Source organism: Neophocaena asiaeorientalis, unplaced genomic scaffold (genome assembly GCF_003031525.2).
Source record: "Neophocaena asiaeorientalis asiaeorientalis breed wild unplaced genomic scaffold, Neophocaena_asiaeorientalis_V1.1 scaffold82, whole genome shotgun sequence".
Taxonomy (NCBI): domain Eukaryota; kingdom Metazoa; phylum Chordata; class Mammalia; order Artiodactyla; family Phocoenidae; genus Neophocaena; species Neophocaena asiaeorientalis.
The window spans coordinates 8,807,378-8,816,636 of NW_020173068.1; the positions used below are offsets into that span (position 1 = coordinate 8,807,378).

At 52.3% G+C, this 9,259-nt stretch overlaps 2 protein-coding genes across 4 annotated transcripts in view; one reads left to right on the forward strand and one right to left on the reverse strand.

Annotated features, from left to right (window-relative positions):
- Positions 1 to 4,234: 4,234 nt before the first annotated feature.
- BLCAP (BLCAP apoptosis inducing factor) overlaps positions 4,235 to 9,259 on the reverse strand; it is a 10,323-nt gene continuing 5,298 nt past the window's right edge. The window contains exon 2 of the mRNA XM_024743127.1: positions 4,235 to 6,161. Within this exon, the coding sequence (XP_024598895.1) occupies positions 5,722 to 5,985 (264 nt within the window). The 5' untranslated portion in view covers positions 5,986 to 6,161 and the 3' untranslated portion in view covers positions 4,235 to 5,721. The remainder of the gene's footprint in view (positions 6,162 to 9,259) is intronic.
- NNAT (neuronatin) overlaps positions 6,332 to 9,259 on the forward strand; it is a 4,321-nt gene continuing 1,393 nt past the window's right edge. Inside the window, exons 1-2 of one of the 3 annotated variants that reach the window (XM_024743130.1) lie at positions 6,332 to 8,170; positions 9,101 to 9,176. In XM_024743130.1, the coding sequence (XP_024598898.1) occupies positions 8,099 to 8,170; positions 9,101 to 9,176 (148 nt within the window). In that variant the 5' untranslated portion in view covers positions 6,332 to 8,098. Of the gene's footprint in view, positions 8,171 to 9,100; positions 9,182 to 9,259 lie in introns of all 3 variants that reach the window. The other 2 variants (XM_024743128.1, XM_024743129.1) reach the window with 2 other exon arrangements.

Below are 9,259 nucleotides of genomic sequence, written 5' to 3' on the forward strand. Positions count from 1 at the left end.
ATGCAAAAAACCCTTTTGATTAGATGCTTGCTTGTCTTAACATACTTTCTTTCAACCAACACCTTTAAGGCTGAAGTAACAAGTCTAAAGTTCACTGATACTTCACAGAAGATGGCTTTCGAAACGTTAAAGACTTCCTGGGCCAACCCCTCCTTGGTGAACAGATGGGCATTGGGGGGCGGTGCCTGGAGAAGAATGAGCAGAGGAGAGCAAGGTCACGTGGTAAGGGGGTGGGGATCAGGCCCAGGGGCGGCCACTAGCAGTGTGGGGCGGGGATCAGCAGAGTTTAGCTTCAGAAGAAGCAGTGAGGCGTCCCCCTGTAGACTCTCCACAGGTTGTCCAGGAAAAGAGGTGAGAGGCCAGAACCGCTCGAAGGGTTAGTCTGTGGAGAAGGTTCGTGCTTACCCCGTGTCTGACAGGGCACTCTCAAAACATCCCCGCACCACTTCCTCATGAGGAGGAGGCCGAATGGGCAGTGATTTCTTTCCAAGAGGGAAAAATCCATGGACCGTCCTAGGCGAGCTGGTGGCCAAGCAGGGATGCAAAGCCAGGGTTCTGGCCTCTCAGGAAAGAGCACCGTCTAGGTGTTCCTCTCCCTTTTAGGATCTTGTCATTTCGGGGCTTGTAAAAAATAATTAAGGGAATTCATGTTGAGGTGCTGACATACGGCCTCGCAAATGAGGTCTCTCCCTAACTCCACACAGCCCCAATGACACAGCACAGTAATCATGCACCTGCAGGACTGCCTCGATGCCCTCCCCGCTGCTGCAGGAGCTCCTCACGGAGGGCATGGTCTTATCAGGTTCTGGGCTGGGCGCAGGGCCTGGCAATGCTCCCTGCAGGAACGAATGAATGGGAGAGCTGGACGATCATACCACATCCCTATGAAGCCTGAGCCCAGTAAGGGTCGGTGGAGGGTGGTAGGGCACAGAAGAGAGGCAGTAACATTTGTGAAGACTTGGCCTTGAGCCAGGCTACAGGGGGTGTTACCATCTCTATTTTGCCAGTGAGGAAACTGAGGCTCAGGGACGTGTGGTCGAAGAGGTGGGGGCACAGGGCCCGGGCTCCCTGAAACCTTGTCGCTCAAGGTTTGTCGGTCCTAAAGTGTTCCCCAAGTCCCCGCCCACTGAGTCCCGAGAGGGAGACCCAGGGCTTCTGTCTGAAGCCTCCAGCTGCTGCTCAGCCAGCTCCTCCCCTTCATCTTGAGCCCGCTCTATAATCAAAGTTTTTCTCGCGATATGGAGTTCTCTCCTTGAGGCCTGGCAGACCAAACTCTGCCCCTCTTCTGGCTTTTAGTCAGAATCACCTTCCCTGGCTTGCTGAGGACAGCACTGCTTAGTTCCTCCCTCTTTTCAGAGCAGTGACCCTTTCTCCCTTTAGGGGGCTGGGGGATGAGGGGTGAGCTTTGCAATAGACGCCAGGAGACTGGGTTCTGGCTCCCGCAGCCAACTGAACACAAGGGATGACCCCTCCCTGACCTCACTTCCTGCAGCTATTCAATGGGAGTCTCTCATCTTTCTCTGTCCTCCCTCCCCAGCCTGCTCTTTCTCCTGCCTTCCCCTCCTCACCCACCATGGCTCCTTGGATCTACTTCTCCCCATTCCCAATGATCTAGACAGGGCAGTGACCTTCTTGACAGTCCTGCTGCTATCCTGTTCCCTACTGAAAAAAATCCCACCTTAAATTAAATGCTCTTCTGATTGGGTCACCCCCTACTCCCATCAGATTCTTGTCTGTGATGGTTCCAGTCAGTTGGAAACTGAAGACTTCTCACTTAGGACTGAGTTTGGGGGACCGCCACCAACACGTCAACCTTCAACCCCCCTCACTATCTCCCAATACAGCCCTCCAGGGCAGCCAGATACTGGTGGTCCTTCATTTTGCTTTCAGCCCAGTCTCTTCAGCTGTAAGCAGAGATGCTTGATTAGATGGTGAGAAATAACATCTCATTTGTTATTTCACTGCTCCAACATTTACACTTGTCCTCAGGTCTCAGCCTGAACATCAATCCTCCCCAGCCCACACCAGGTCCCCCCTAGACTGCTCTTAGGGCACCTGCCACAGTCCATATTATATCTATCTGTGGGATTTTCTGCCCAAGGTCATCCCCTTTCCCATTAGCTTGGATGACTCCCTGATGGCAGAGATGGTCCACCCTGTCCACTGTGTGACCCCAAGGCCTGGTCCTGTACAGGATTCTGACAAGTACCTCGGATTAAATAACAATGCAAGCCCCCTAGGGAGGTCGGGGGAGCCCAATCACTGCGAAAGAGAAAGTCTGCATGACCACTAGCACTCAACAGAGGGCTGAGTGAAGTCGTCTAGGCAACTGGATCTTTAGGGAGAGGGAAGAGTCCAGGAAGGCTTCCTGACAGAGGCATATCTAGGCGCATGTGGTACAATCATTAAAGTATAAGGCATATGCAGGCTGCCCTGCAAGGGCAGTGACACCTTCCCAGAGCTCAATCACCTTCCTCAAATGCATCCAGGAGGACCCGAAGATCCTCGGAGAAAGGATTCCCAGTATATTAGGGGTAGGAAGACTGTGTTTGCTCCAAAGCCCACATCTTACCTACAAGGAAACTGAGGCGCAGAGCAGGGCACAGACCAGTTCCTAAAGAAGCCCAGACCTAGGCCTCATGGGACCTTGTGCTTACCAGGTACCACATGAGCAACACTAGGAGCCACGGCGACTGGCAGAATTGCAGGGTGTGGTTTTCTAAGACCTGGTACCCTGCTCTTTTCCAGAAGAGGTATGCACTTCTCATTTTCCTGAAAGGCATCTCAGGCAGAGGGGGCAGGGTGCTGCTGGTGCTGCCTCGGCAGGTGGAGAGCAGTGCTGGGCAACAGAACGCCGATGTGGCATCACCATGGGAAAGGGTGGGCTGCAGGCTCCCTGCTGCAAAGGGCCACAAATCTTTCAGAGGGAGGCCTGTTTGTGACTCTTTAGTGAGCTTGACCTATGACAGAAAGCTGCTTTCTGAGGGAGAGCAAAGTAAGCAATAATCTTGGCTTCATTCATCATCCAGGTGCCTCCATAGGAGAGCGTGGCCACAAAAGCCTTGTTTGTTTGTTTTGTTTTTGGAATTTGCAGCTGTCTATTTTCTTAAGTCTTCCCACTAGGCTAGAGTCATGCGCTCCTGGAGAGTCAGGCCTGGGTCTTGCCCCTGAAATCCCCAGCAAGCCCAGTACAGGGGCTCAATGTTTGCTGAACAAACCATCCTTTCCACGTGTAACACTCCTCAACTTGTCAAGACTTTGCTGAACCACAAAATACATCCAGAAATGCAGAAAAAAAAAGAATGCAGAGGTAAAAACACAAAAGCATCAGATAGGGAAAATACCCAGCAGATATAATCAATAAGCTTGGTTCTCTGAAAACACTTTCAAAATGAACAAACCTTTGGCAAGTTTTGACGAAGAAAAGGAAAAGCACTGATAGGCGATGGTAGGAATGAAAAAAGGGATACACTGACAATGGGGAGATTGCAAAGGGCAGGAGAAAACTACACAAAACTTCATAGCAATAAATTACCAACCTAGGTATAACAGATGACCTTTTATGAAACCACCCAAGCCCTTTTACAACAATAAACTCTGACAACAGCCCTGTGCCTTGGACAGGCAGTGTTCCTGTTATGTTTTCTAGAAGGAGAAGAGATGGAGAGGAGGACACCCAGCACAGGGCCCTGGCAAGCCACCCAGCTTTGTCTCAAAGGTCACGGCCATGGGAGCACGTGCACATTGACGGCACAGAACCACGCCACTCCCGCACTTCCAGCCATCGCCCGGAGCCCCCTGCGTGGACGGCCAACCTTATTTATTTTTCCACTTGAAATGCCATAAGGGGTTTCACTTTATTTTTACTTCAAAAGCAGCACCATAAAAATTCTTGATGATTAGAGCTCCAGCTGTCTTAAGTTGTTTGTCAAGGGATCGGTTACTCAAATCTCCTACGGAGGGAAACAGTTTCAGGCGAGAAGCCATGGGAGCTGAGAAACGCAAATGTCTCATCTCTGAAAACTTTCAGACTCCCTCCTGTTCACCGCCTGGCCTGCCCCCTGCTCCCCCTCCCCCAATCCCACCATCTGCTCTCCAGAGAGCAGATCAAATTTTCAGCCTAAGGTACTGTGGCGCCAAGGACTCAGCCCCTCCATGCTACCCCCTGCCCCCCACCAACTTAGAAATCCAACACCACGACCCAAATGGACTGCAGCCACATAAAACCACAGAGTAAAGTTTATAAAGCTTTATTAAACATTTCAAACAGCTGTGCAACGAACACACCAGAAATAAAAGCTCCAGAATAGCAGTCCAAATGTTCCACAAGTGTGGCCCCGCAGTCCCATCCCCTAGATGGACTGCCTCCAGTTCTGTCCTCTGCCTGGCCCACCTCCCTCCCCCTTCAGGCAAGAGAAAGATGGATGGCTTAGACTGGAAGGACAACCATGCTGATCCCCAGCGGGCAGGGGCCAGGAGACAGTCTCATGTGCCAACACTTTTACTGAAGCGCAGAAAAAGAAAAAAGCAAGTGACAGTCACAAAGTCTTCCCGTGTATTCTTCGTAACGTATACAGTCTATACGCGCAGGACCGGAGAAGCTCCTGGCACGAGGACGATGGCCACTGCTCCCCTCTGTCTCGTCTGAACCACCTCGGAGTCCAGTGTGCTGGTCACTCTGCAATCCCCATACTAAATACCAACTGTAGCAGCCCCTACAAGCTAGCTATTGCTACACCTCAAAATCACAACACGTTCGATAAAGCTTCTTTAAAAAGGATTTACACATGTACTTGTACACGTACGTATACACACACGCGCACACACGGCACACCACACCAAAAAATATCCAAACACCTATCAGGGGATCGTGGCTGTTATGAAACACTCAAGTACTCTCCCATTCACTCAGCTGGGGACTGCTAGATCTACGTAAACACACCACACATCAATCCTGCAGAGCATGCATGGGAGACAAAATGAGGCCCCCTCCTTGCGACAGTTGAGAAAGGCAGGAGGAAGGGCAGAGGAAGCGAAGCTGGGCTGCTGAGCAGGAGCCCAGACCCCCAGGTGAAAGAGCAACATGTATCTGTTACTTCTTCCTTCAAAATGAAGTGGGGAAAATACTGAAGATTTGTGGACAGCAGTCAAGACACAATTCTGTCTAGCCTGCCGGCCAGGGAAGAAGAATAAAAAAGCGAGGCTCTCGGGCATCAGCAATCTCTTTATATTCGAGATAAGTGCAAAACTGAGCCCTGTCTTGGACAGGTGCTCCCCAAAAAAGGAAAGGGCTAAAGAGAACTAACAGGAAGCCAAGAGAGGGACGGAGGAGTCAGTAACACTCTGACAAGGAAGGGTCACAGAGGTGACAATGAGACTGGCATTTTATCTGCCCGGATCATGCTGGGGCAGTTGACCAGGATGGGTGCAGGCTCCTCGTGGGAATGAGGCGAGGGGGTGGCCATCCTGCCAGTCAGGGGCCAAGATGGGGACAGAACACACACAACCACAAGACCACCCACGACTACAGGACTCTACAATAAAAGCACCGGTCAGTGCTATTATTCACATTATAAGGATAAAACGTCACAGGCCAAAAAGGCGCCATCAGGAATGTGGCACCCGCAGGGCCGCGGGATTTGAAACTCCAATGCTTTATGACTTATGTCAATGCCTCCCCTCCCATCTTCTGCTTCCTTGGAAAGCTAACTGGGCTGGCTGTTAGGTGCCCACAACGCCGGGGTCGTGTGCCGATTCCGGAAGCGGGGAATCGGAGCAGTGGTACAGGAAACAGTTTCCCCAGCAGCTATAGCAGATGAGGAACAGGGCTGCCAGGAAAACCAAGGCACAAATTGTGCAAGGCTTCCGTTCCAGGAGGAAGCTGAGCAGGTAGAAGCCCATGAACATGGAGTGGCTGAACCACAGGGCGGGGTTGAGGGGCTTGGGGATGAGGAAGATGGGCAGCAGCCACTGGAGGCAATACATGATCTCTGCTGGACAGGGCCTTCGCCAAGGCCACCGGGCACCGCTGCAGGAACCGACCTAATGGGAGCCAGCGGGCGCGGGCGGCTGCCCTCTGCTTTCTTCAACCCTCGCTCTCCAGGAGCTGAGCCGCTGTGGTCTCTGGCTGTCAGCCCGGGATCACCAAGGCAGCAGGGATCCTGAAGAGAAAAGTCAACACAACAGACAAACAGACACGGAACAGACAGACACCCAAAAAAAAAAAAAAAAAAAAAAAACAGGAACAGAATGTATACTTATTTGGAAAAATGGATCATGGTTAACAACAGCAAATGTGAATGCCCTTTCCTCCCTGCCCACCCATGGAAGTCTACTCCTCTCCAAGTCACCCTTTCCAGAAGCATCCTGGGTGTCTCCCCTTCTTGGGGGCTAGGCCAGAGGGCTCTAGGCAGGTCCGGCACAGTGGCCTGGCTTTGCCTGGGCCCTGCCCAGCAGAGATCATGTATCGCCTCCTGGGGCTGCGGCCCGTCCTCAAGGGACCCAGACCTCACAATACCGCCCTGTGGTTGCCACCGGACGGCCATGGGCTCCATGCTGTGACCCCTGAGGAATAAGAAAAGGATTCTGTATCTAGTATCTCTCACAGCAGTTGCTCAGTGGAGAGTTAAAGGAGTTAGCGGCGCACTGCCGGCGGGAGATTGCCGGCAATGGATCCTTGCAAGCTCTGGGAAGGCGCCGCGGCAGCATCACCGAATATCTTGTTTTAAAATGGCAGCCTAGAATGAGCTTGACTTTTTCAAATAATCCGGCGTCATTTTGCTAAAATCGGCCAACTTCTTCGAAAGTCAATGTAGGGGGGAAAAAAAAATCACCATGCTACTTAGTCCAAACTGACCTCTCTGGGTTGACTTGTGCTCTCCATCTGCTGCCGGCATTGTATAGAACTTGACCTCTATGAGCTTTTAATCAAAATTAATTTTCTATCCACATAGGGGCAAATGCCAGTTGGCACCTGTGCCAGGCAGACTGCTGGAGAGAAATGGTGCTCTCGAGCAGCGGGCCACCGGTGCGCCAGGGCCGCGCTCACAGACCGCATTCCGGTCTTCGTGCCGCGCCAGGAATCGGAGCGGCGGCAGCCACGACCCTCTGGCGGCGGTAGCAAAACCCTCCTCCAAGCTCCAGACGCCCAGCGCAGCGGGTACAAAGAACCTCGCTGGCTGAGGAAGACCTACCAGCGCCTGGGGGGTAGGGGAGCAGAGGTTGAATTACCCGCCTAGCAGAATACTATCCCAGAGCGCATTCAGACCACTTCTTTGGAGAGCTCATCCCATCCCTTCCGTGCATACAAAGGCGCCATCCCTCCTACAGGGTAGACACCCGATGACTATCGCTTTTACACCTAGGGCTCAGTGCCCTGGCTCGGCTCCCTACAGCTGCCACCGCTGTAGATCTAGCAACGGGATGTAGATCTAGAAGCGAGATGCGGGCATCAGGGAAAGGTTCTGCGCTCAGAGGCTCTCGCAAAGCAGAGGACGTGGTCTTCTAATACATCGAATATTAGAAAAAGAGTGCTGAGCAGGGGGGCCTGTGAAGCCAAGGCTTCTGGAAGGGGCACCTGTTTTTGCTCCGCGGGGCAGATGATCCCTCTCTAAATTAGGTCCCTCTGCTTTTCCATCCTTGCCCAGGTGTGATCTGGCGTGGCACCAGACACTGGGCTCGAATTTGCAGGCCCGGGCTTGGAGAGATGGGCTCCGCTACTAAGGGGCGCGCACCCGTACTCTTACCCTATGCGCTAACTCAGAGTTGCATTTCCCCTCCATTTTACATTAAAATTCAAACGCGGGCACAGCGGAATCTTCTGGAAAGGGGCTAAGATGAACTCAGGAGGCGGGGGTCGGTGTGGAAAGAACAGATGGATTATTTTTTTTCCTCTCCTGACGAATGAAGGGCGCCCCCGGCCACCCCTCCTCATGGACCCCCACCCCCAAGCGCGCATGCGCACTTGGGCGGTGGGCGGATACTTAAGGCGCGGCCACCGCGGCTGCGGCAGTGCGCCCAACAGCGGACTCCGAGAGGCGAACGGACCTCGGAACCGGCAGCACTCGCTCTCAACCACCCACCGACCACTCTCGGAACCATGGCGGCAGTGGCGGCAGCCTCGGCTGAGCTGCTCATCATCGGCTGGTACATTTTCCGCGTGCTGCTGCAGGTAAGTGTGCCCGGGTGCTGGGTAAGAGAGGGTCGCAATGTGCGCCCCCTGAACCGGCAAGCCCGCGTCACAATTGCCGCATCCCGACCCGTCCTGTCCTGATTGCCGCGATCCCTGCCCACCCAAGTGCCGCGGCCGGCACCGCACGCCCCCGCCCGTCCCCTGCGCCCTCCTCCTTGCGTAGACCCTTCCCAGTGTGCCCGCCCGGGAACAAAGAGTTGGGGCGCGGCGGGCGCCAGCCGCGGATGATCGCCGAGGCTCTTAGCGACCAACGTGGTAAGAAAATACCGCTACGTGAGACTCGACCCCAGGAGGGAGGCGGGGCACTTCTGTTTTGCGAAAAGAGACTTTACCGCTCACACAGCGGAATCTTTCCGCCTTAAAAAAATTGCGCATTGCGGGGAAATTTTCCTTTAGAAAATATAGTACTTGCGGGGGTGGGACAAAAAATAAGTTAGAAAAAGGCACTTCTCAGGGAAAAACAAAAACAGCACTCCGCAAACAAGATTATAACAAATCAGAAAAATTCGCGGGAAAAAATGAATTAGAGAAAATGCGCATTGCAGGAAGAATAAATCAGACAAAAGCACTTGGCAGAAAAAAATGCATTAGATAAAAAGCGCCTTGCAGAAAAAATATTAGACAAAGGAGCTAACAAACTATGAATCGATAAGAGCGCTTTGAAGAAAACAATTAGAGGAAAAGGTTCTTTGCAGGAAAAATAGAACAGAAAAAAAGCGCTTCCGAAAAAGGACAGTTCGCTTTATTAAAAAAAAAAAATCAAATAGAGGCAAAGCGCTTTGTGTAAAAAGAAATAAATCAGAAGAAATTGCTTTGCCCATAAAATCATCTACCCTAAAAGCACCCCTTGCAGGAAGAATTCCCTGCTAAAGGAATCCTTTGCCAAAGGAATCGCATATTTCCTTCAAGGTGTTCCTGGAATGCTGCATTTACTGGGTAGGATTCGCTTTTCGAAATCCTCCAGGGACACAGCCCATTGCGAGAAGTGAGGTATACCTAAGTTGTGGGTCCAATCAGCTTGCGGCCATGCAGCCTTCAGCACAGTTGGAAAAGCTCCAGCTGCCCTGA